Below are 24,047 nucleotides of genomic sequence, written 5' to 3'. Positions count from 1 at the left end.
CGTGTCCGCGTGGGTTTCCTCCGGGTGCTCCGGTTTCCCCCACAGTTTCCCCCAAAGACATGCAGGTTAGGTTAACTGGTGACTCTAAATTGACCGTAGGTGTGAGTGGTTGTCTGTGTCTATGTGTCAGCCCTGTGATGACCTGGCGACTTGTCCAGGGTGTACCCCGCCTTTCGCCCGTAGTCAGCTGGGATAGGCTCCAGCTTGCCTGCGACCCTGTAGAACAGGATAAAGCGGCTAGAGATAACGAGATGAGACTAATGAAATATAATTAAAGTCAGAGTACATCTTCTGATTATACACATCTAATAAAAGCTCTTGTCTGCTCTGGGCAGCAACGGTGGTGGTGTAGTGGTTAGCACGGTCGCCTCACAGCAAGAAGGTTCTGGGTTCGAACCCAGCGGCCGGCGAGGGCCTTTCTGTGTGGAGTTTGCATGTTCTCCCCGTGTCTGCGTGGGTTTCCCCCACAGTCCAAAGACATGCAGTTCGGTTGATGTGGGGTGGCCCTTGAGGTGCCCTTGAGCAAGGTACCTGACCCCTGACTGCTCCCCGGGCGCTGTGTGTGGCTGCCCACTGCTCTGGGTGTGTTCACGGCTTCAGATGGGTTAAATGCAGAGGATGAATTTCACTGTGCTTGAAGTGTGCATGTGACAAATAAAGGTTTCTTCTTCTTTTTCAATTTCAAATTATAGTGTAGCCACCCTTAACAAAAATGTATTTAAAATTAAACTGACTTCATAAAGTTTAAATACAAAGACCTTTCAAGTGATGTTGAAAAATTTATTATTTTCATTAACAATACAACATACACTATTTTTTGTATGCCAAAATTTTCTTCACACCTGAACATAACACTCATACGTGCTTCTTGAAAATCTCGTTCCAGATTTAGTCCCCATTTGCTGTTATAATAACCTCCATTCTTCTGGGAAGGCCTTCCACTAGATTTCATTCAGTCTGGTGGAGTTGAGGTCAGGGATCTGTGCAGGACACTCAAGTTCTTCCACTCCAACCTTGGCACAGGGGCATTGCCATGCTGGAACAGGTTTGGGCCTCTCAGTCCCAGTGAAGGGTAAATTGTTTGTATGCATGCTGTAGCATTACAATCTATACAACTGTGTGCTTGGAACAGTTTGGGGAAGAAACACATGGGTGTGATGCTCAGATGTCCAAACTTTTTTTCCACAATACAAATCTGTGATTGAATACAGAAATGTTTGTTAAGTTGAAAAGATCACTTCCGTTTTTCAGTTCTGTCTGTTGAGACTAAAATGAAGGAAGGCTCATCAGGAAAATAGTCATCAAACTTATCCTTGGTGCTCTGCAAACTGCATTTTATATTCATTACACCGATTTATATTTATAAAGAACAGATGAACAAAAGTATATTACGCTATAAGGTGTGTGAAGTGTCGGTGGGAGTGGTGTGTGCGTGCTCCTCCAGAGTGTGTGCGTCATGAACGTCATCTTTTTGCTGTTCAGCCAACATGTCTGTTAACTTCATGGCCAGAACAGGGTTGTGTTTCTCTGCTGCCCCCTGGTGAAAAAAAAAAATTGTCAGTTTCTCATGGGGTTCATGGTTTTTTTTTTTTTTCTTCTATCTCCCTTGATCATGCATTTTTCTCCCAGAAAAAAATAATAAAATAAAAAATTTTAAAAAGTGTAGCTTTAAATAAAGATGGATACTACAATGACTTTTAGGACCAAGTACTCAGCACTTTAACATGCCATTTGCACTTCAACTTTTCCCATATGAAGTTCCTCACGGAAAAATAACGTTCTTTGACTTGAATTGAAGGTGTATTACAAAGGGCAGGTTAATATTAACTTTTCGTTCATGTTACAACCAGAACTATTTTCCAAGCTGTGCTGTTTTATGAAAATAATGCACAACCCTCTGTCCAAACAGGTTCGAGCATTTAACTGTGCAGTGGTACGCTTTTTAATAATGGCAGCACGTTATTTAACAAAGGAAAACATTTAAATGCTGATTTGGTTAAGTTTTAATGCTTACATTAGGAGTCTCCAGTGTCAATGCTTTGTATCAGACAATAGGTTTTCTGACAGGAGTTTTTTGGATTTTTAATGTAAACAGAGAGTCAAAGTCCTTCCCACACCCAGTACCTGGTATTCCTAGGCAGTCTCCCACTCAAGTACTAACCAGGCCCAACTCTGATGGTGGCGCATCGGGCGGCGCCAATCTCCGTTTCCGTAGCCCTCGGCCTCTCGCCTATTACATAGCTAGGGTTACAGTGGGGGGCTAGTCCTCTGGTAACCACGAGAGTTTAACTCCCCATGCACATCTGTATTGCAGCGTGCCTTGCCAGATGGTAGTGGGTACCATTTTTTATGATGGTCTTTGGTATGACCCGACCGTGAATAGAACTCATGATCTCCCGATCGAGAGGCGGACACGCTACCACTAGGCCACTAGTAAACAGAGAGAAAGAGGAATAAAAGAGACTGCAGAGGGAGAGACTGTTTAAACAGTGTCTTGCAAAAGTATTCATTCCCCTTGGTGTTTGTCCTGTTTTGTCGCATAACAAGCTGGAATTAAAAAGGATTTTTGGAGGGTTAGCACCATTTGATTTACACAACATGCCTACCACTTTAAAGGTGCAAATTGTTGTTTTATTGTGACACAAAATACTTCAGATGAAAAAACAGAAATCTGAAGTGTGCATAGGTATTCACCCCCCAAAGTCAATACTTTGTAGAGCCACCTTTTACTGCAATTACAGCTGCAAGTCTCTTGAGGTATGTCTCTGTTAGCTTAATACATCTAGCCATTGGGATTTTTGCCCATTCCTCAAGGCAAAACTGCTCCAACTCCTTCAAGTTAGATGGGTTGCATTGGTGTACAGCAATTTTCGAGTTATGCCACAGATTCTCAATTGGATTGAGGTCTGGGCTTTGACGAGGCCATTCCAAGACATTTAAATGTTTCCCTTTAAACCACTCCAGTGTAGCTTTAGCAGTATGTTTAGGGTCATTGTACTGCTGGAACATGAACCTTCATCCCAGTCTCAAACCTCTGGCTGACTCAAACTGGTTTTCCTCCAGAACTGCCCTGTATTTAGTATCATCCACCTTTCCTTCAATCCTGAACAGCTTTCCTTTCCCTGCAGATGAAAAATATCCCCACAGCATGATGCTGCCACCACCATGCTTCACTGTAGGAATGGTGTTGTCAGGGTGATGGGAAGTGTTGGGTTTGCGTCATACATGGCGTTTCTCATGATGGCCAAAACGTTAAATTTTAGTCTCATCTGACCAGAGAATCTTCTTCCATAAAAAAACAATTTAAAAAACAAAACAAAAACCACAATATGCACCTTTAAAAAAAAGTGGTAGGCATGTTGTGTAAATCCCCAAAAATCCATTTTAGTTCCAGCTTGTAATGAGACAAAACAGGACGAATACTTTTGCAAGACACTGTAGTTGATATAACAGATGAGAACAGGAGCGACAGTGCCTTGAAAAAGTATTCATACCCCTTGAACTTTTTCACATTTTTCCACCTTACAACCACAAACAAAAGTTTTTTATTGAGATTTTATGTGACAGACCAACACAGAGTAGCACATAATTGTGAAGTGAAATGAAAATGATAAATGGTCTTCAAAATTTTAAACAAATAAAAATCTGAAAAATGTGATGTGCATTAGTATTCAGCCCCCCTGTGTCAATACTTTGTAGAGCCACCTTTTGCTGCAATTACAGCTGCAAGTCTTTTGTGGTATGTCTCTACCAGTTTTGCACATCTAGACACTGAAATTTTTGCCCATTCTTCTTTGCAAAATAGCTCAAGCTCAGCCAGATTAGATAGAGAGTGTCTGTGAACAGCAATTTTCAAGTCTTGCCACAGATGCTCAATGGGATTTAGGTCTGGACTTTGACTGGGCCATTCTAACACATGAATATTCTTTGATCTAAACCATTCCATTGTAGCTCTGGCTGTATGTTTAGGGTCATTGTCTTGCTGGAAGGTGAATCTCCTTCCCAGTCTCAAATCTTTTGCAGCCTCCAACAGGTTTTCTTCCAGGATTGCCCTGTATTTAGCTCCATCCATCTTCCCATCAACTCTGACCAGCTTCCCTGTCCCTGCTGAAGAAAAGCATCCCCATAGCATGATGCTGCCACCACCATGTTTCACAGTGGGGATGGTGTGTGCAGGGTGATGAGCAGTGTTAGCTTTCCGCCACACATAGCGCTTTGCATTTAGGCCAAAAAGTTCAACTTTGGTCTCATCTGACCAAAGCACCTTCTTCCACATGTTTGCTGTGTCCCCTACATGGCTTCTTATGCCTGTCTTTCAACAATGGCTTTCTTCTTGCCACTCTTCCAAAAAGGCCAGATTTGTGGAGTGTACGACTTGTAGTTGTCCTGTGCACAGATTCTCCCACCTGAGCTGTGGATTTCTGCAGCTCCTCCAGAGTGATCATGGGCCTCTTGGCTGCTTCTCTGACCAGTGCTCTCCTTGCTCGCGCTGTCAGTTTAGGTGGACGGCCATGTCTTGGTAGGTTTGCAGTTGTGCCATACTTTTTCCATTTTTGAATGATGGATTGAACAGTACTTCTTGAGATGTTCAGAGCTTGGGATATTTTTTTATAACCTAACCCTGCTTTAAACTTCTCCAGAACTTTATCCCTGACCTGTCTGGTGAGTTCTTTATGATGCTGTTTGTTCTTCAGTGTTCTCGAACAAACCACTGAGGCCTTCACAGAACAAGTGTATTTATGCTGAGAGTAAATTGCACACAGTAGGACTCTATTAACTAATTAGATGACTTCTGAAGGCAATTGATTGCACTGGATTGTATTTAGAGGTATCAGAGTACAGGGGGCTGAATACTAATGCACACCACATTTCAGATTTTTATTTGTTTAAAATTTTGAAGACCATTTATCATTTTCGTTTCACTTCACAATTCTGTGCTACTCTGTGTTGGTCTATCGCATAAAATCTCAATAAAAAAAACTTTTAAGTTTGTGGTTGTAAGGTGGAAAAATGTGAAAAAGTTCAAGGGGTATGAATACTTTTTCAAGGCACTGTAATTTGTTTTGTGGATGTTCCACAATGCAAAATGTAACTATAAATGGGGAGGAAAAAAAAAAACTCAAATCTAACTCTTTAATAAATTAGGTGCTTTAAATCATTGGCAAATTGCTCAGTAATTGGTATGCAACACTGTTTGGCTCTGTACTACAGTGTAACACTATCAAACACTAAATGTCACACTGTTATACGAAAGCTAATTAAAAGGTGCTGACTGCAAAGTAATCAGAAATTTTCCTTTTTTTTGTGCACGGCATTTTCCTAAGGTGGGGTTTACATTAGACCGTATCAGCAGATCATCAGATTAACGTTTTTAAAACGATTAACATGCACACAGCAACACCAATACACGATTCGCCTGCACACAGCAACGCCAATACACGGATACGCTCGGCTCCGCAGGCATCCTGCGCTCCAAATCACTCCGCCCTGAACAGCGAGTGTCCTCTGGAGGGTGCGCACTCCGGCCCTGCGCAGCTCACAGAGCGCGCGAGTGAAGTGCATGAGCAGTAATTCGGGACTGAGCCGCTGTGTGTGTGATCTCAGTGCATATCGGGTATGCGCGTCACTTACCACTTGCAAGTGGAAGGATGGCAAGCCTAAAGACAATCATAACTACACAATGGGCAGTATTTGCATCAGTATTTGCAGTATTTTCATACTTTTATACTCTTTAATGAAAGGTGATACAAGGCGGAAGTCCGCGCCGTTTTTCAGCAGTCGCGTCACATGACCAACGCCAGCGAATCAGGAAGGTGGATGTCACAGTGACGTTGTCCAATGACGACGCCAGCTAGAGCTCAGCACAGCATATCTGCGTATTCTCAATATTTACACAGCACCGGACCAGACACGATCTGGATTGAATACGTGGACGCTGGCGGATTCCCGTTTCCCGGCGTTTTAATGTAAACGGACAGTGCATCCGCGAAGAAAATGAGACAGATCCGGTCTAATGTAAACTTGGCCTATGTCTTGCAAGAACAGTATCATGCAAACGAGACGTGATCATTTTGATGTCCTGAGGGTCGCATTTCTCCATTTAGGAAATGACCTGACAGAAACAGCCAAACATGAGGATCTACAACTAATTAGCATAACTATGGAACTGTGTGTGTGTGTGTGTGTGGGGGGGGGGGGGGGGTAACAGGAGGACAGAGGATGGGAAGGAGCAGTAGCCTAGCCTAGCCTAACAATAAGCAATACCGGACAATGTGCAATACAACGTGCAAGATCTTTCCTGCTTCCCCCCCACACACACACACACACCCTAACCCCACTTCTCCCCCCTTTCCCCACCTCCTCTCTTCCCCATATCTTATTCTTTTATATTTGTATATGTAAATACTTAATTTATCTATAAGTTTTTCTCTATTTCTTTTCTCTGTTTATCTGTAATGATGCTGCTGGAATCTTAATTTCCCTGAGGGAACCCTCCCAAAGGGATCAATGAAGTTTAATCCAATTTAATCTCATCTAATCTGTGTCACACCAAGATGGCGACGTGAGGAAAACATCGTGACTCTGCCTCAACCTCGGAGAGTTTTGAGTTGCAGGAATGTAATTTGTGGTTGACATTCACGAATAGATCCGTGAAACAAAAAACGAATATATCTTTTCTCTATTACTGCTTTTGTGTTCTCGTTTCTTTCACTGTAAGATCAAAACATCAGGTTTATAACTCCATACTCGCTGCCGTGGAGTCGAGCACATGCATTCTAAGGCTAAGATAGCTAAGGCCACACCAATTCAATTAGTTGGTTCTCGGAATCGCCGCTTGAAGAAAATGCAAAATGAAAAAAATAAAAATCGAAATCAAACTCCCGCCAACAGAAAAGGTCACGTGACATGAGGTCACGTGACATCGAAAACCAATCAAATCGCCCCTTTCACTTTCAATAAAGACTTGTGGAAGGAAGAAACATGCCTGTGGAGGGGAATCCTGCAAAGCCTGTGTTTGTGATTGTTAGGATATTCAGCGAACAGAAGCGTAAAATCTTTGACAGGTGTGTCGAAATTCTGTTTACTGGTTTGCCTGTATTGTTTGGTCTATTTCCACCGCTAATTTTACCATCAGAGCATTTTTTTAAATTTTATTTCGCCCGCTTGCTTCATATTTTTCCTGAAAAAATCCGAGAACCAACTAATTAAATTGGTGTGGCCTAAGCAAATGATTTAGTTATCTGTCCAGAAAAATGACACGCCATCTAACCTTGCTTTCTCTTGCAGTTGCGCTCACTAGGAAGGCTTTCCTTTTCTTTGCCGCTGGCTTTTAGGTGGAGGGAGAGCAGAGTCTGCCATGTTTGTCCACACTGACTTGTTTTGGTTAAAAGGCGGGCAAACACGCCCCCTAGTGGTCACATGATATTGTTGCTCACTTGCTTCAGTGATCTCCGGAATTGTAAAACGCGAGATGCTTTTTATCTCGGCAAAACGTTTACACATAGGATACACGGGGTGTGTGTGTGCGCAGCAGCGCAACATCTCGAAACTCCAACAGCAATAGAAATAGAACATTTTGCCTAGAATTCAACTTTGCAGCCAGAACCTTTAACTCCGGGGTGCTAACAGTAATTCAGCTTCATAACACTAGCCGCATCCTTGATTATTTTCCTACACCAGCATGACCCACAGTGTTTTATTCTTTATTTCATATCATTACACTGTAGTACAGGGGCAGCACGGTGGTGTAGTGGTTAGCGCTGTCGCCTCACAGCAAGAAGGTCCGGGTTCGAGCCCCGTGGCCGGCGAGGGCCTTTCTGTGCGGAGTTTGCATGTTCTCCCCGTGTCCGTGTGGGTTTCCTCCAGGTGCTCCGGTTTCCCCCACAGTCCAAAGACATGCAGGTTAGGTTAACTGGTGACTCTAAATTGACCGTAGGTGTGAATGTGAGTGTGAATGGTTGTCTGTGTCTATGTGTCAGCCCTGTGATGACCTGGCGACTTGTCCAGGGTGTACCCCGCCTTTCGCCCGTAGTCAGCTGGGATAGGCTCCAGCTTGCCTGCGACCCTGTAGAACAGGATAAAGCGGCGAGAGATAATGAGAATGAGAGACACTGTAGTACAGAGCCAAACACAGGGTTACATACTTATAAAATGATGCTGCAGAACACAACTAATACGTCTGCAGGGTACAGGGTGTGTAATTCTTATTCATAACAGCGACTCACAGCAGGTCTGCCTCCTCTCCTCCTGAGCACAATACCATCAGCAAGAAGAGCCTTTGCCGTTTCCTCGAGCAGCATCTCTGGCTTCACATCTCCCCTGCTCTCCAATTCACTGTACTTCTCCACAAATCTGAGCAAACGCGCAAAGAGTGAACATTAATTATACTCTGGTCAGATAAAATAGCACATGTAAAATATTTACAAACTTCTGGTCCAAACGAACATCCTCATACAATAAATATTCTAGTTTCTTGCTATTTCCATTGTCTTTATCTGGATAATTCATGAGAAAAATAAAAACGTTTGAGAACTTTCCCAGCGTCTGCTCATTTCCATTAAATAGCTGTAGTGATTTTACTTAAAGCAGCACTCTGTCATTCCATAAGTTTGGCTTTGTTGATGAGAAAAAAAGACAAAAGCTGTGTTTAACACATTTTCATGTATATTACAAACTGTCCTGCCTTCCCCTCTCCCCAATCACCTGAAGAAAATAAAATTAAATATATATTAAAAAAAAAAAGAATATACTTTACACCAATCAGCCATCAAAGTAAAAACACTAACAGGTAAAGAAGTGAACATTGATTATCTCATTACAATGGCATCTGTCAAGGGGTGGGATATATTCGGCAGCAAGACAACACTCAGTCTCAAAGTTGATGTGTTGGAAGCAGGAAAAATGGGCAAGTGAAAGAACCCGATACCCCTTTTCTACCAAATCAGTTCCAGGGCTGGTTCGGGGCCAGTGCTGGTGCTGGTTCACAACTCGTTCAACTTGCGAGCCAGCTGAGAACCAGTTTGCTTTTCCATAGCTCGTGGTGCTAAGGGGAGCCACGTCATTACGTCGCTGTATACGTCAGTTACGTCGCTGCGTTTGCATAAACCTTGGCGCGAATATCGAAGCAACAACACGGAGAAGAAGCAGCAACAACAACAACAATAATAATAAATGACTTCGCGTTTGTACAGTTGCTGCTTCTCGGCGCTTAAAAACGGCAACCTTTCACGGTCTTGAGATTGTTGTTGGTCTTAACAACTCCGCCCCCCCTGCTGACGTAAGCGGTTCTTTCCTCTGGCCCAGCAGAGAGTTGGTGCTAGCCTGGAACCGGTTTTTCTGGCCCCAGAGCCAGTTCTTTGTCAGTGGAAACAGAAAACCCGGTTCCAAACTAAGCACTGGCCCCGAACCAGCCCTGGAACTGCTTTGGTGGAAAAGGGGCATGAGTGACTTCGACAAGAACCAAATTGTGATGGTTAGATGACTGGGTCTGAGCATCTCCAAAATGGCACAAACCTATGGGGTGTTCCCGGTATGCAGTGGTTAGCTGAGTTCTAACTAGGCCTTTTCAGCGCATCAGGCTGATACACAGTGTTTCCTTACCGCTACGCCCACAATATTGCTGATACGCCTGCAAAAGTTGCCACTACACTAATAAGACTTGAAATCTTGAAAACATGGCCTTTTGTTCAATTTTCTCTTGTTATCCCCATGTGGTGGCGATTGCGCGCCGCCAAGCGAACGTTCTACGTACATTCGGAAATACTCCACTCGCCGTCCACGTAAGCACCCAGTGCATAGCTGCCTGAGTCGTTCCATGTGGAGATTATCACTGATCATGATGGTCCCGTTTACCTCCTTCCTTAAGCTGTGTTCGTGGTAAAGTGCCATCTGTGTTAAGAGGCGCTTACATGCCATGCACGCGATACGTGCCGCTCCTCGAGTTAGAGCTGGATAGTCATGTATTGTAATTGAATGGCTGAAGCTGAAAATAAAGCTGACACTTGGTGAACATCAACTGGTTGTTTTATTCTTATTCCATCAATGTGTCACTAATATAGTTGAATACTAATCACTAGAGGGGCGGCACGGTGGTGTAGTGGTTAGCGCTGTCGCCTCACAGCAAGAAGGTCCTGGGTTCGAGCCCCGTGGCCGGCGAGGGCCTTTCTGTGCGGAGTTTGCATGTTCTCCCCGTGTCCGCGTGGGTTTCCTCCGGGTGCTCCAGTTTCCCCCCCAGTCCAAAGACATGCAGGTTAGGTTAACTGGTGACTCTAAATTGACCGTAGGTGTGAATGTGAGTGTGAATGGTTGTCTGTGTCTGTGTGTCAGCCCTGTGATGATCTGGCGACTTGTCCAGGGTGTACCCCACCTTTCGCCCGTAGTCAGCTGGGATAGGCTCCAGCTTGCCTGCGACCCTGTAGAACAGGATAAAGCGGCTAGAGATAATGAGATGAGATGACTAATTACTAGCAGGTTACCCGGTGTTTGCAAAATTCTGGGTTGCCCCCAGATTTCCATGTCAAATTTGGTGAAGATCCATGGAGAAATGGTGATGTTAACCCAAGACAAACAAAAATCCAATTATCCACCACCCAGGGGCCCACCGGGGATCCCCTGGGGCCCGTACATGAATTTTGTTTATATCTGCAAAATTCCGAGTCATCCCCAGACCTACTTGCCAAATTTGGTGAAAATCCGTTGAGAAATGGCGACGTTAGCTCAAGACAGACAAACAAACAAACTTTGAAGACTACTTATTTCATAATAAGTGGCAATCAAAAACAATCACAGCAACTTTTGCCAAATAAAATCTTATTCATATTACTAAAAAAAAAAAAAAGAGTGACTTTCAGGGAGGCCTGCAAGTGCCAGGAAATGCACTAGAATGCATCTCCAAGCACGTAGAACCCGTGAGATTTCAGCAGCCTAAGGTGGCCCCCGAACCCCCAGCCATTATGACTGGTGCCACTATGCTGATATTTTGGTCTCGTTAGAACCCTGGTCAGTACCTACCAAAAGTGGTCTAAGGAGTTAATGTTGGCTAAAACAGAAAGGTATCAGAATTAACTTTTTCATCAGTTTGTGCTAAAGGAGCTCTTCTGTGGGATTGGACCATATGGGCTAGCCTTTGGCCCAATCCCAATTCTAATTTCTACCCCTCCCCCTTCCCCTCCCCCTTCCCCTTGGCCCTTCCCCTTGAAACTGAGCTACAAGGGATAGGGCTTGAAATTCAACCCCTACATATTGGGATAGCCCTTCAACGATCGCATACGTCATCGCGTACCTCCGTCAGCGTTTACGTTAGCAAAACGCGACCAAATGCGTCATTGGCTGCGACCAGCCACTACAGTCAGAGCCAGAACCAGAAATCTCTGCTGGCAGAGTGTGATTTGTTAACTAACACCACTGAATGGGATATCTTTGGCGCTTCGTGCACCACATCCGACAGAATGAGGTGTCAGAACACTCATGTAAACAATAAAAGCGAGAATAACAGAACAAAACGTACGCAGTCAAGCAACCGAAACCAATACTCACTCCCAAAGCTTTTTAGCAGCAGCTTGGATTTCAGAAATCGCTGCTCATTCTCAGCTCGAAAGCGAATCAAGCGGCGTGTTTCCTCTGGATAACAACTTAAAACACGTAAATAATGGAGAAAATACATTTATGACAATCTTTCGCCGCGGGAACCGCCATCTTTCTGAAATCCGCATGAAATCTCGCTGAAATCCGCATGGCATTGTGGGAAATCACTCAAACCCCTTCGTTCGGAGTCAGCTCCAGGAAAATCTCCGTTTGGAGGGGTACAGAAGCCCTACCCCTTCGCGTTAACTGGGATTGGGATACCCCTACCCCTTCACGTGAACGCGCAAAATGGAGGGGAAGGGCCAAGGGGTGAAATGGGATTCGGCCCAAGTCATCTAGCATCACAGTTTGGCCCTGGCCAGAGTCACTCAGATCCTTACACTCGCCCATTTTTCCTGCTTCCAACACATCAACTTCAAGAACTGAGTGTGTTCTCTTGCTGTCAGAGATTTTTTTATATATATGTGGCTAATCAAGAGACCACGGACATACAACGCACTGATTAATCTTAGTCCGATCCAATTCTGATCTTTTTTTGTATGTCTCAGAACATCTTTATGGTAAACATCATCCATGAGCTTACATCTTATATATTTCAAGGTTTATGTATTTTATTTAGAACTTGTTTCAAGCCAAATCTGTGCATTTCACCTCTTGTTCTCCAAATTTACCTGGAACCATTTAGTCTATAGTTATAATATTAAATTAGTTATTAATTAAATTAAATCCGATTAGTAATTATTAGAAAAAAAGAGCTGTCGGGGAGTTGAGCAGGTGGATTTTGGCACAAAACTAAACTAGAGTCCTGTTTTTTTCTGCTGGTGTTTGATTGTAGCAGAGGCATGTGATAAATGACGCATTATGAAAAAAGTTATGTATAACTTCGGTGCTTTCCTTACCTCAGTAACCATTTCAAATCCATAAAACCCTTGGAAAACTGTCAAAAAGTAATATAAATTACTTTGAGAAAGAAGATCATCATACCTTTGGCAGGTTGATACAAAGTTGGTTTTTGTGAGATCAAATGCTTTCGGTCCATTTCCATACAACTCGTAGAATTTCCTATCAGGAAGAAAAGAGCACAACTTTATTTATTATTACAGTTTATGATAAAAATTCAATACACAAACACCAAACAGACAAATCTTTAAGACGTTACGCTCGTATCTGATCCTCCTTGTAAAAGATCTCAGGCACGTTCTCCTCAGTTTTCCGCCGCACCATCCTCACTGGTTTCACATATACGGGTTCTCTCTTCGGAGGAAACGCAGCATAGACGTCAAACCAAACAGGTTTCTTCGACTCTTTGATGACTCCAGAGCGTATAAGATCTCGAACCCTTGAATAGTATCAGAAAAGAAGAAACTTCAGGATGAAGCACACATTTCCATTTTATACTCTGAGATTTTACAGTGGCTTGTACTGTTGGAGGTATTCACCTAGGGCTGCACAATTAATCGAATTTAATCGAAAATCGCGATTTTGGCTGCCACGATTAAATTAAATGAAAATCGCGATTTATTTCCATTTCAAATCCGAGCTCTGCTGCATATGATCAAGCACTTTTTGACCAGTACTCCACCAAACCATTAGGGGGCGAACCGACGCATGTAAGGTTTCATTACTCCGCCTAAATAAGCAAGCAAGCCTTAAGCGGAGTAACGAAACCTTACATGCGTCGGTTCGCCCCCTAATGGCGTGAGAGTAGGTAACAGATTGAGGTGAGAGAGAAAAGCTAACTATGTCGGAACAACAGACTATTTAGCACTGGAGGCAATGTTGTGACCTGCCTTCGCTCATGTTTAAAGCCAGAGCATGTTGATAGGCTGCTCTTTCTAGCTAAAAACTTGTAGGTCTCAGTATAATGCTATGTAATTGTTGCAATTGAGTTTTCAGTTCCTTCATCCTTTGGTAATTTCTTGGATAAATTTCATTTGTCATTTGGAAATCAGAATTTCTCTTTTAAATTTCATTCTGCACTGAAAGCTGTTCATATCGTTTGTTTGAATTAGGGGTGGGCGATATGGCAAAAATGTCATATCACGATTTTTTAACATAAAATCTTGATTTCGATTTATCATCACGATCTTCCATCAAAAAAAAAAAAAAAAAACGGGCATTTTGGGGCTACAAACCTTTCTGAACAGATTTTAATTAATAGTAGCAATTTTGCATGTGCAAACATTGTAAACACACTGATAACACTGATAAAGTGCACTACTGGTTGTGAAGACAACAACACTAAGTAAACATCACTCTGATAAAGTAAACATCACTCTGATAAACTGCATTCTTAGAATATAAAAAAGAAAGTAAAATATGAAATGTTGAATAACACACAGTCTTCGGTTATTCTCATCTCATCTCATTATCTCTAGCCGCTTTATCCTTCTACAGGGTCGCAGGCAAGCTGGAGCCTATCCCAGCTGACTACGGGTGAAAGGCGGGGTACACCCTGGACAAGTCGCCAGGTCATCACAGGGCTGACACATAGACACAGACAACCATTCACACTCACATTCACACCTACGGTCAATTTAGAGTCACCAGTTAACCTAACCTGCATGTCTTTGGACTGTGGGGGAAACCAGAGCACCTGGAGGAAACCCACGCGGACACAGGGAGAACATGCAAACTCCGCACAGAAAGGCCCTCGCCGGCCACGGGGCTCAAACCCGGACCTTCTTGCTGTGAGGCGACAGCGCCAACCACAACACCAATGTGCCGCCCACCGGAGATTATTTATTTATTTATTTATTTATTTATTGCATGATCAACAATTTGAGCAAAACTCACGTTATCATCGCAGGTGAGCATGGTGGAAAGATTATGGATGTGTTTTTACTGATCAAATTCACCAATATTTCATGATCTCCTTGTCGAAACCTACTTTGTTTCTTACCCTTTCATTTGACAGTTGCCATTTTGTATCTAAAAGCGCGTTTGAAAAGTCACGTGAGGTGTCAATAATAGTGATCACTTTCACCGGTGTCCACCATTATCGACACCCTGTGGAATTAAGTGTCGTTTACAACTGTTATGGATCGATCTTTGTGTAACATTGTTAAGGGTTAATCAGGGTACACAAGCTAGAAATCACATTTAACACTTATTATCTTCAATATCAAAAGGCTTGACTTGTTTGTTTATTGTAGCCCTGTGATAGCTCTATTTACCATGCAAAAAAAAAATTGGTGATGACGTTATTTTTGGTGAATGTATGGCAATATATGTCATATTTAGCAAAATTACTCATATCATTTAGAAAAAGTGCTTTTTTTGACCACAGGTAGCTCCAAAAGGGATGCACTTAAATCATTCTTTATACCATAAAACACATATTTGGTTCCATATCATTGGAAACATAGTTAAGTTTTAATGTTGAATGCCAGTAAGTTTTCAGACTATTTTTGATCAAATTAGTATGGAATTGTGTCAAAAAAAAGTCCTCTCCGAGACAGCTAATTTTTCAATATAAAATAACATATCTAAAATGATTATTTTCATCCTAAAATGTGGTCGAGATATTGGGACATAAATATTAGAGACAACTAACACAAAGCTTTCAGCCTTATATTTAAAAGCACTATGGAAGTAGCGGATTCTGAATTGTCAAAAAAAAACTCCTCTCCGAGAATCACTTCATTTGTTTCTCCCAGCCCTGCTTAAAGCGACACTTAATCTTCTTTATCTTATAGCAGATTACACAAAACTACCATACACACACGTCAAAAAATTACCTGGAATCTGTTCTTTAACTCGTCCTTCACTTAAAAACTGGTACAAGAACCAGTTTGAATCAATTTGAATTTTGGACCCCTGTGACACAAACTTTGTACCCTGATTGTAAAACAACCCTTAAGTAGATGAAGTACTTTAAAAAATAAAAGTGCTGTGATTTATATATTTTTTTCTGATTCATAACAGAATGGAATGTTTATAGAGTATTTGGAATCCTATTACTGTAAATAGAATTAGAGCAAAATTAAATTCCGAGAATATAAAAAAATTACATGCTTGAAATATTCAGATTCCATTCAGAATTTTTTTTTTTTGCAGTTTGCTGTAAATATCTACCACATATTACAATATCAGTAGACATTTTATATTTTTAGATGTAAAAACGTAAAGTTTTGGTTTGAGGAATGACATGACCTTTGACCTGGATTTTCATGTGGTTACAATATCAATTGCTTATTGACATTGATTGGTAAACTACAAAACTAGAAATTAATGCAAACAATGACGAATGATTAACAAAATGTGATCTACGAAAATACTTAAAGTGGGTAGAAAGTGCAACAAAAAGATTTTCTGACGCAGGTTAAACATGAGCAGTTCATTTGTTGACAAACATTAGAATTACTTCCTCATTTACGTAAACACCGACTGGAAAGACTGGAGACCAAAGAAGGAGAGAAAGACCTGTACAGACTAGCTAGGCGGAGAAACAGGGAAGCCAGGGATGTACAGCAGGTAAGAGCGATGAAAGATGTAAATGGAAATGTGCTGACAGAGTGTATTAAGAAGGTGGAAAGAGTTCTTTGAGGATTTATTAAATGAGGAGAATCCAAGAGAGAAAAGGTCAGAGTCGTTGGAGACAGCAAATCAGGAAGCAGAGTTGGTTACTAAGGATGAGGTGAGGGTAGCCGTTAAAAGAATGAAGACTGGGAAAGCAGTCGGACCAGATGGCATCCCGATTGAGGCTTGGAGATGTTTGGGTGAGACGGCTGTGGAGTTCCTAATGAGATTGTTAAATAAGATCCTAGAGAATCGGAAAATGCCAAATGAATGGAGAAAGAGTGTGCTAGTCCCAATATACAAGAATAAGGGAGACGTACAGAGCTGCAGTAATTACAGAGGGATAAAATTGATGAGCCACACCATGAAGTTGTGGGAAAGGGTATTGGAGGCAAGACTGAGCCCATGTTTACATTAGACCGTATCAGCGGATCATCAGATTAACGTTTTTAAAACGATTAGTGTGCATACAGCAACACCAATACACGATTTGCGTGCACACAACAACACCAATACACGGATACGCTCAGCTCCGCAGACATCCTGCGCTCCAAATCACTCCGCCCTGAACAGCGAGTGCCCTCTGGAGGGTGCGCACTCCGGCCCTGCGCAGCTCACACAGCGCGCGAGTGAAGTGCACAAGCCACAATTCGGGACTGAGCCGCTGTGTGTGTGATCCCAGCGCAGATCACTTACTACTTGCAAGTGGAAGGATGGCAAGCCTAAAGACAATCATAACTACACAATGGGCAGTATTTGCATCAGTATTTGCAGTATGTTCATACTTTTATACTCTTTAATGAAAGGTGATACAAGGCGGAAGTCCGCGCCGTTTTTCAGCAGTCGCGTCACATGACCAACGCCAGCGAATCAGGAAGGTGGATGTCACAGTGACGTTGTCCAATGACGACGCCAGCTAGAGCTCAGCACAGCGTATCCGCGTATTCTCAATGTTTACACAGCACCGGAGCTGACACGATCTGGATTGAATACGTGGACGCTGGCGGATTCCCGTTTCCAGGCGGTTTAATGTAAACGGACAGTGCATCCGCGAAGAAAACGAGACAGATACGGTCTAATGTAAACGTAGCCTGAGAAGAGAGGTAGCAATCTGTGAACAGCAGTACGGGTTTATGCCAAGGAAGAGCACGTCAGATGCAATTTTTCCTTTAAGAATGTGAATAGAGAAGTACAGGGAAGGCCAGAGAAAGCTACATCGTGTGTTTGTACAACCCCGATTCCAAAAAAGTTGGGGCAAAGTACAAATTGTAAATAAAAACGGAATGCAATAATTTACAAATCTCAAAAACTGATATTGTATTCACAATAGAACATAGACAACATATCAAATGTCGAAAGTGAGACATTTTGAAATTTCATGCCAAATATTGGCTCGTTTGAAATTTCATGACAGCAACACATCTCAAAAAAGTTGGGACAGGGGCAATAAGAGGCTGGAAAAGTTAAAGGTACAAAAAAGGAACAACTGGAGGACCAAACTGCAACTCATTAGGTCAATTGGCAATAGGTCATTAACATGACTGGGTATAAAAAGAGCATCTTGGAGTGGCAATGGCTCTCAGAAGTAAAGATGGGAAGAGGATCACCAATCCCCCTAATTCTGTGCCGACAAATAGTGGAGCAATATCAGAAAGGAGTACGACAGTAAAATTGCAAAGAGTTTGAACATATCATCATCTACAGTGCATAATATCATCAAAAGATTCAGAGAATCTGGAAGAATCTCTGTGCGTAAGGGTCAAGGCCGGAAAACCATACTGGGTGCCCGTGATCTTCGGGCCCTTAGACGGCACTGCATCACATACAGGCATGCTTCTGTATTGGAAATCACAAAATGGGCTCAGGAATATTTCCAGAGAACATTATCTGTGAACACAATTCACCGTGCCATCCGCCGTTGCCAGCTAAAACTCTATAGTTCAAAGAAGAAGCCATATCTAAACATGATCCAGAAGCGCAGACGTCTTCTCTGGGCCAAGGCTCATTTAAAATGGACTGTGGCAAAGTGGAAAACTGTTCTGTGGTCAGACGAATCAAAATTTGAAGTTCTTTATGGAAATCAGGGACGCCGTGTCATTTGGACTAAAGAGGAGAAGGACGACCCGAGTTGTTATCAGCGCTCAGTTCAGAAGCCTGCATCTCTGATGGTATGGGGTTGCATTAGTGCGTGTGGCATGGGCAGCTTACACATCTGGAAAGACACCATCAATGCTGAAAGGTATATCCAGGTTCTAGAGCAACATATGCTCCCATCCAGACGACGTCTCTTTCAGGGAAGACCTTGCATTTTCCAACATGACAATGCCAAACCACATACTGCATCAATTACAGCATCATGGCTGCGTAGAAGAAGGGTCCGGGTACTGAACTGGCCAGCCTGCAGTCCAGATCTTTCACCCATAGAAAACATTTGGCGCATCATAAAATGGAAGATACGACAAAATAGACCTAAGACAGTTGAGCAACTACATTAGACAAGAATGGGTTAACATTCCTATCCCTAAACTTGAGCAACTTGTCTCCTCAGTCCCCAGACGTTTACAGACTGTTGTAAAGAGAAAAGGGGATGTCTCACAGTGGTAAACATGGCCTTGTCCCAACTTTTTTGAGATGTGTTGTCATGAAATTTAAAATCACCTAATTTTTCTCTTTAGAAGATACATTTTCTCAGTTTAGGGCGGCACGGTGGTGTAGTGGTTAGCGCTGTCGCCTCACAGCAAGAAGGTCCTGGGTTCGAGCCCCGGGGCCGGCGAGGGCCTTTCTGTGCGGAGTTTGCATGTTCTCCCCGTGTCCGCGTGGGTTTCCTCCGGGTGCTCCGGTTTCCCCCACAGTCCAAAGACATGCAGGTTAGGTTAACTGGTGACTCTAAATTGACCGTAGGTGTGAATGTGAGTGTGAATGGTTGTCTGTGTCTATGTGTCAGCCCTGTGATGACCTGGCGACTTGTCCAGGGTGTACCCCGCCTTTCGCCCGTAGTCAGCTGGGATAGGCTCCAGCTTGCCTGCGACCCTGTAGAAGGATAAAGCGGCTAGAGATAATGAGATGAGATGAGATTTTCTCAGTTTAAACATTTGATATGTCATCTATGTTTTATTCTGAATAAAATATGGAATTTTGAAACCTCCACATCATTGCAGTCCGTTTTTATTTACAATTTGTACTTTGTCCCAACTTTTTTGGAATCGGGGTTGTAGACCTGGAGAAGGCGTACGATAGAGTACCAAGAGATGAGTTATGGTATTGTATGAGAAAGTGTGGAGTGAATGAGAAGTATATCAGAGTGGTGCAAGACATGTATGAGAACAGTGTAACAGCAGTGAGGTGTGCAGCTGGAACGACTGAATGGTTCAAGGTGAAGGTGGGACTCCATCAAGGATCTGCTTTGAGTCCTTTCTTGTTTGCCATAGTGATGGATAGCTTGACGGACGAAGTGAGGCAAGAGTCACCATGGAACATGATGTTTGCGGATGATATTGTGATTTGTGGTGAAAGTAGAAAGGAGGTTGAGTTGGGTTTGGAGAGATGGAGGTATCCACTGGAACGAAGAGGAATGAAGGTGAGCAGGAGCAAAACAGAATACATGTGCATCAATGAGAATGGGGATGAGAGTGCAGTGAAGATGCAAGGAGTAGACGTAAAGAAAGTTGGTGAATTCAAGTACCTGGGGTCAACTGTGCAGGAAAATGGGGGCTGCGATAGTGAGGTGAGAAAGAGAGTGCAGGCAGGGTGGAGCAGCTGGAGAAGGATTTCGGGAGTCATTTGTGATCGGAAAGTCCCAGCAAAAGTGAAAGGTAAGATGTATAAGACAGTAGTGAGACCAGCTGTGATGTATGGATTGGAGACCGTACCCTTAACGAAGAGACAGGAGGCAAAGTTGGAGGTGGCGGAGTTGAGGATGTTAAGGTTTGCGATGGGAGGTTGGACAGGATAAGGAACGAGCACATCAGAGGCACAGCGCATGTGGAGAGCTTGGGAATTAAGCTAAGAGAGATGAGACTGAGATGGTACGGGCACATCCTGAGAAGAGATGTTGGAAGGAGAATGCTGAGGATGGAGCTGCCAGGCACACAGAAACGAGGAAGGCCAAAGAGGAGATACATGGATGTGGTGAGAGAGGACATGAAAGTGGCAGGTGTGGTAGAGAAGGATGCGGAAGACAGGGAGCAACGGAGACGAAAGATCCGCTGTGGCGACCCCTAATTGGGAGCAGCCAAAAGAAGATGATGATTTACGTAAACACAGACATCCATATATTTATATAAAAGATATTTTGTACTAAATATAAAAAAGTCTATTTAAAATAGACTAACAATCCCACATACCGATTTTTTTTTTAAATAAACAATCATCTGGGCGGCACGGTGGTGTAGTAGTTAGCGCTGTCGCCTCACAGCAAGAAGGTCCGGGTTTGAGCCCCGTGGCCGGCGAGGGCCTTTCTGTGTGGAGTTTGCATGTTCTCCCCGTGGGTTTCCTCCGGGTGCTCCGGTTTCCCCCACAGTCCAAAGACATGCAGGTTAGGTTAACTGGTGACTCTAAATTGAGCGTAGGTGTGAATGTGAGTGTGAATGGTTGTCTGTGTCTATGTGTCAGCCCTGTGATGACCTGGCGACTTGTCCAGGGTGTACCCCGCCTTTCGCCCGTAGTCAGCTGGGATAGGCTTGCCTGCGACCCTGTAGAACAGGATAAAGCGGCTAGAGATAATGAGATGAGATGAGACAATCATCTGTATGTCGATAATTGTGGACAAAGGTGTCAGTACCTGTGGAAGGGTGTCACGTGATCTGATACACTCAGTAACTGGGAATCAACTCTTTTTTTTTTCTTCCAATGGAAGTTTGAGTAATTATTCATGCACAATTTACGCACTGAAAGTCTTTTTGACTTCTGCAATGGACAAAAGATCATTAAGGTGTCGATAATTGTAGCCGCCGCTCTAATACCGTGATACTGATACCGAGACTCGGTTATCACACCGACCATATCAAACCGTAACACCCCCATATGTACATGCATGAGTCTGGTTTGTTTTCTGAACTTATAGGTTTGCTCTGCGACATTTATAAACATTTTAATTCAACACAGCAACAGGATCACTTGTCCTTTTAATCAGTTTTATGGTCAACCAGCCAAAATTCAGACAAATAAGCTATATCAGAAAAAAATAAAAGCTTTTTCCTCCAAATACGTACCGTGTAAAAACAGTTCCAACCTTCTCAAGTCGGCTTCCAGCCATCATGCACTTAAGAATAAAAATATTTAGAAAAATGAAAATAAAATGACAGGGGTCATGAAAAACCTGCAGTTCACCCGAGATTTATACTTCCTACCTGTATTCTGAAAATCCCACCTCCTGAGCAGGGATTGGTTTGTAGTATCCGGCATTCTGAGTTTTCATTGGCCAGAAATTGATACTTATGAGTAATTCGAAGGAATTATCTTCGTGCTGCGAGCAACTAGCCAATCACAAAAGAGGAGGCGGGATTTGTTGGAATACGACTAGCAAAAACAGAACGCGCACGCCATACCAACTGCATGGGACACTACTTCCTGTGACATCACTACGGCAACTCTTTATGGACAAACAGTATAGGTATTTTTTATCACGATTTTTTTAACCTGGGCCCTATTTTTCTATCTCTTTGAGTCCTAATATTTCCTGCGACTAAACAATTGAAATCAGTTCAGTATTGAGTTCGAGCTGCATGGAACAATCTTCCACGTCAAACTAGACCACTTCTTTTCACCACTGATGGGCTCATAATCTTATTATAAGTGCCTGAAAAGATACACATCTCTCTGTTTACTTCATTAACTGTAAAGTAACTGTAGAAAATGACTGTTTCTGCATTACACGACAGGCATTTAGCAGACGCTCTTATTCTTCGTGTGCAACCACGTGACAAAACAGTGTGACGTGTGCATCCGCCGCCATGTTGGATGATAGTTAAAAGTCAAAGTCCTTCCCGCGCCAATCTCCGTTTCCACAGCCCTCGGCCTCTTGCATAGTGGGGGGCTAGTCCTCTGGTAACCACGAGAGTTTAACTCCCCACTCGCATCTGTATTGCAGTGTGCCTTGCCAGATGGTCGTAGGTACCATTTTTATGATGGTCTTTGGTATGACCCGACCGTGAATAGAACTCACGATCGAGAGGCGGACACGCTACCACTAGGCCACTAGCCGGTCATGTTGGATGATATACAAATTCAAAATGCCGTCTCGTGCGAACAATAACGGTGATACATCTCCGACTTTCTCGAAATATTATGATTCTCTGGAGTCCTCTGCCAAGTCAAGATTCAGAGAAAAAGTTGAAATTTGTGGCTTTGATCCGTATATATTAAAGCCGTCTGATTATACAGATGATTTAGCCTCATTACCACTGATTGAATACCCTGATATTGTGAACTATCTCGTTCTACAAAAAAAAAAAAAAAAGTGCATAAGTAAAACGAAGTTACTGGGTTACTGGAACAACATCGCTAATCTCTCACCTGGCAAAGTTGACCCACATTGTTCTCCTTGTGTATCCAAACTCGCTAAGGTTTGCGCTGCTTCTAATCTGGCTTTCTTGGCAGATCTTTCATTTATTCTCTTGCTTCTTGATACTACGAGATGAGTTTTCATCTTGATCTTATCATGTCCTAATTTGAGTCTTGGTGCCCAATCTGGATTTGTTTTATGGCATAGGTTTGCTGGTGCTCCTTCAAGGTGAGAAGCAGAATGTTCAGACTAAAGCTCAAAAGCTCAGTTTAATCAGCAGAAAACGTTGCTTTAATTTGTGATGAACTCTTACCGAATATAAAGTGGTCACCACACACACGCGTGGGTCATACATGTCAACCTTTGGTCAATCAAACCTGTATAACCAACCTCCAAAATCCGTATTTCCCTTATAAAATCCGTACAAGATGCAAATTAAAATAATTTACCTAAAATTTGAATGATAATTAACAATGATATATCCAAGTTACTTTTTATTCAATATTAATGACAATAAACCTTCAGAATGAATACAAAGCTCCAATGTTTGACAAAAACACAAAGTGTTATCAGCGTAGTTACGAAGGAAATACTTCGCTGTTTGGAGACAGGTTTCACCGAGTGGCTATTATGCACGAGACTTCATATTAGCCACAAAGTCAGGAAAATCTGTTTGTAAAATTACGCTATAATGACCAAATACAATGAAAAGTATTTTTCCAGTCTCACCTGTGAAAGGTAATCCCATGTGATCTCGTTTGGACGGTAAACCTGTTGGTACAGTTAAACGCAGCACATGAATGAGGCATCTTTATTCTCGGCTACTGTCTAGACGCTATACCAGAGACGGTTGAAGAATCTCCACTTTGCCACATCCAATATGGCGGCGAGGATGATGTATGATTCTACGCAGAAGGCGGCGTCTATGTTTATATGTCTATGACTTCACGGTTGGCGGGATTCTCGCAATGCGGTGTGCGCATGATCAAAAGTGGAACGAAGTCTCGCTACCACAAGATAACGCGCGATTTCATAAGACTCTTTACTGGCTGTCTGTGGTGTACAGTACGTTTGTAAATGTTATGTGCTCTTTTATCATCATGGGAATTGATTATAGCTCTAAATAAATATTGAAGTTTTTTAAAGAATCCATATAACTTTATTTATACGCCCGTATACTACGTTTATTGAATCAAATCCATATAAAATACGGACATTCCGTATAGGTTGATATATATGGTGGGTGTAATTAGCTTTTTCCTCAGTTGACAATGTATGTTTTTGAACCATAGCACATGGCATTCTCTGGACAGCTCTTCATCCATTTTGTCGCCATTTTTAATTATTTTAGAATTTCCCTTTGTCACAAGTAGCTGCAATTATATACTGCACACAAAGTAAGCATTGTCTTTCTTCAAAGGCAATGAAATCAAAAGAAAAT

The 24,047-nt window shown here is 42.6% G+C and overlaps 1 protein-coding gene across 2 annotated transcripts in view; it reads right to left on the bottom strand.

Annotated features, from left to right (window-relative positions):
• Positions 1-21,440, bottom strand: part of mrps23 (mitochondrial ribosomal protein S23) — a 32,681-nt gene extending 11,241 nt beyond the window's left edge. Inside the window, exons 1-5 of one of the 2 annotated variants that reach the window (XM_060898207.1) lie at positions 21,315-21,440; positions 12,743-12,922; positions 12,568-12,645; positions 8,226-8,352; positions 1,393-1,537 (exon numbers count right to left, since the gene is read on the bottom strand). In XM_060898207.1, coding sequence (XP_060754190.1) covers positions 1,394-1,537; positions 8,226-8,352; positions 12,568-12,645; positions 12,743-12,922; positions 21,315-21,361 — 576 coding nt within the window. In that variant the 5' untranslated portion in view covers positions 21,362-21,440 and the 3' untranslated portion in view covers position 1,393. Of the gene's footprint in view, positions 1-766; positions 1,538-8,225; positions 8,353-12,567; positions 12,646-12,742; positions 12,923-21,314 lie in introns of those variants that run through there. The other variant, XM_060898206.1, reaches the window with a different exon arrangement.
• Positions 21,441-24,047: the final 2,607 nt, after the last annotated feature.

Source organism: Neoarius graeffei, chromosome 17, assembly GCF_027579695.1.
Source record: "Neoarius graeffei isolate fNeoGra1 chromosome 17, fNeoGra1.pri, whole genome shotgun sequence".
Lineage (NCBI taxonomy): Eukaryota > Metazoa > Chordata > Actinopteri > Siluriformes > Ariidae > Neoarius > Neoarius graeffei.
Note: the sequence above shows the minus strand (reverse complement) of the source record. Positions and strands in the feature narration are given on the sequence as shown.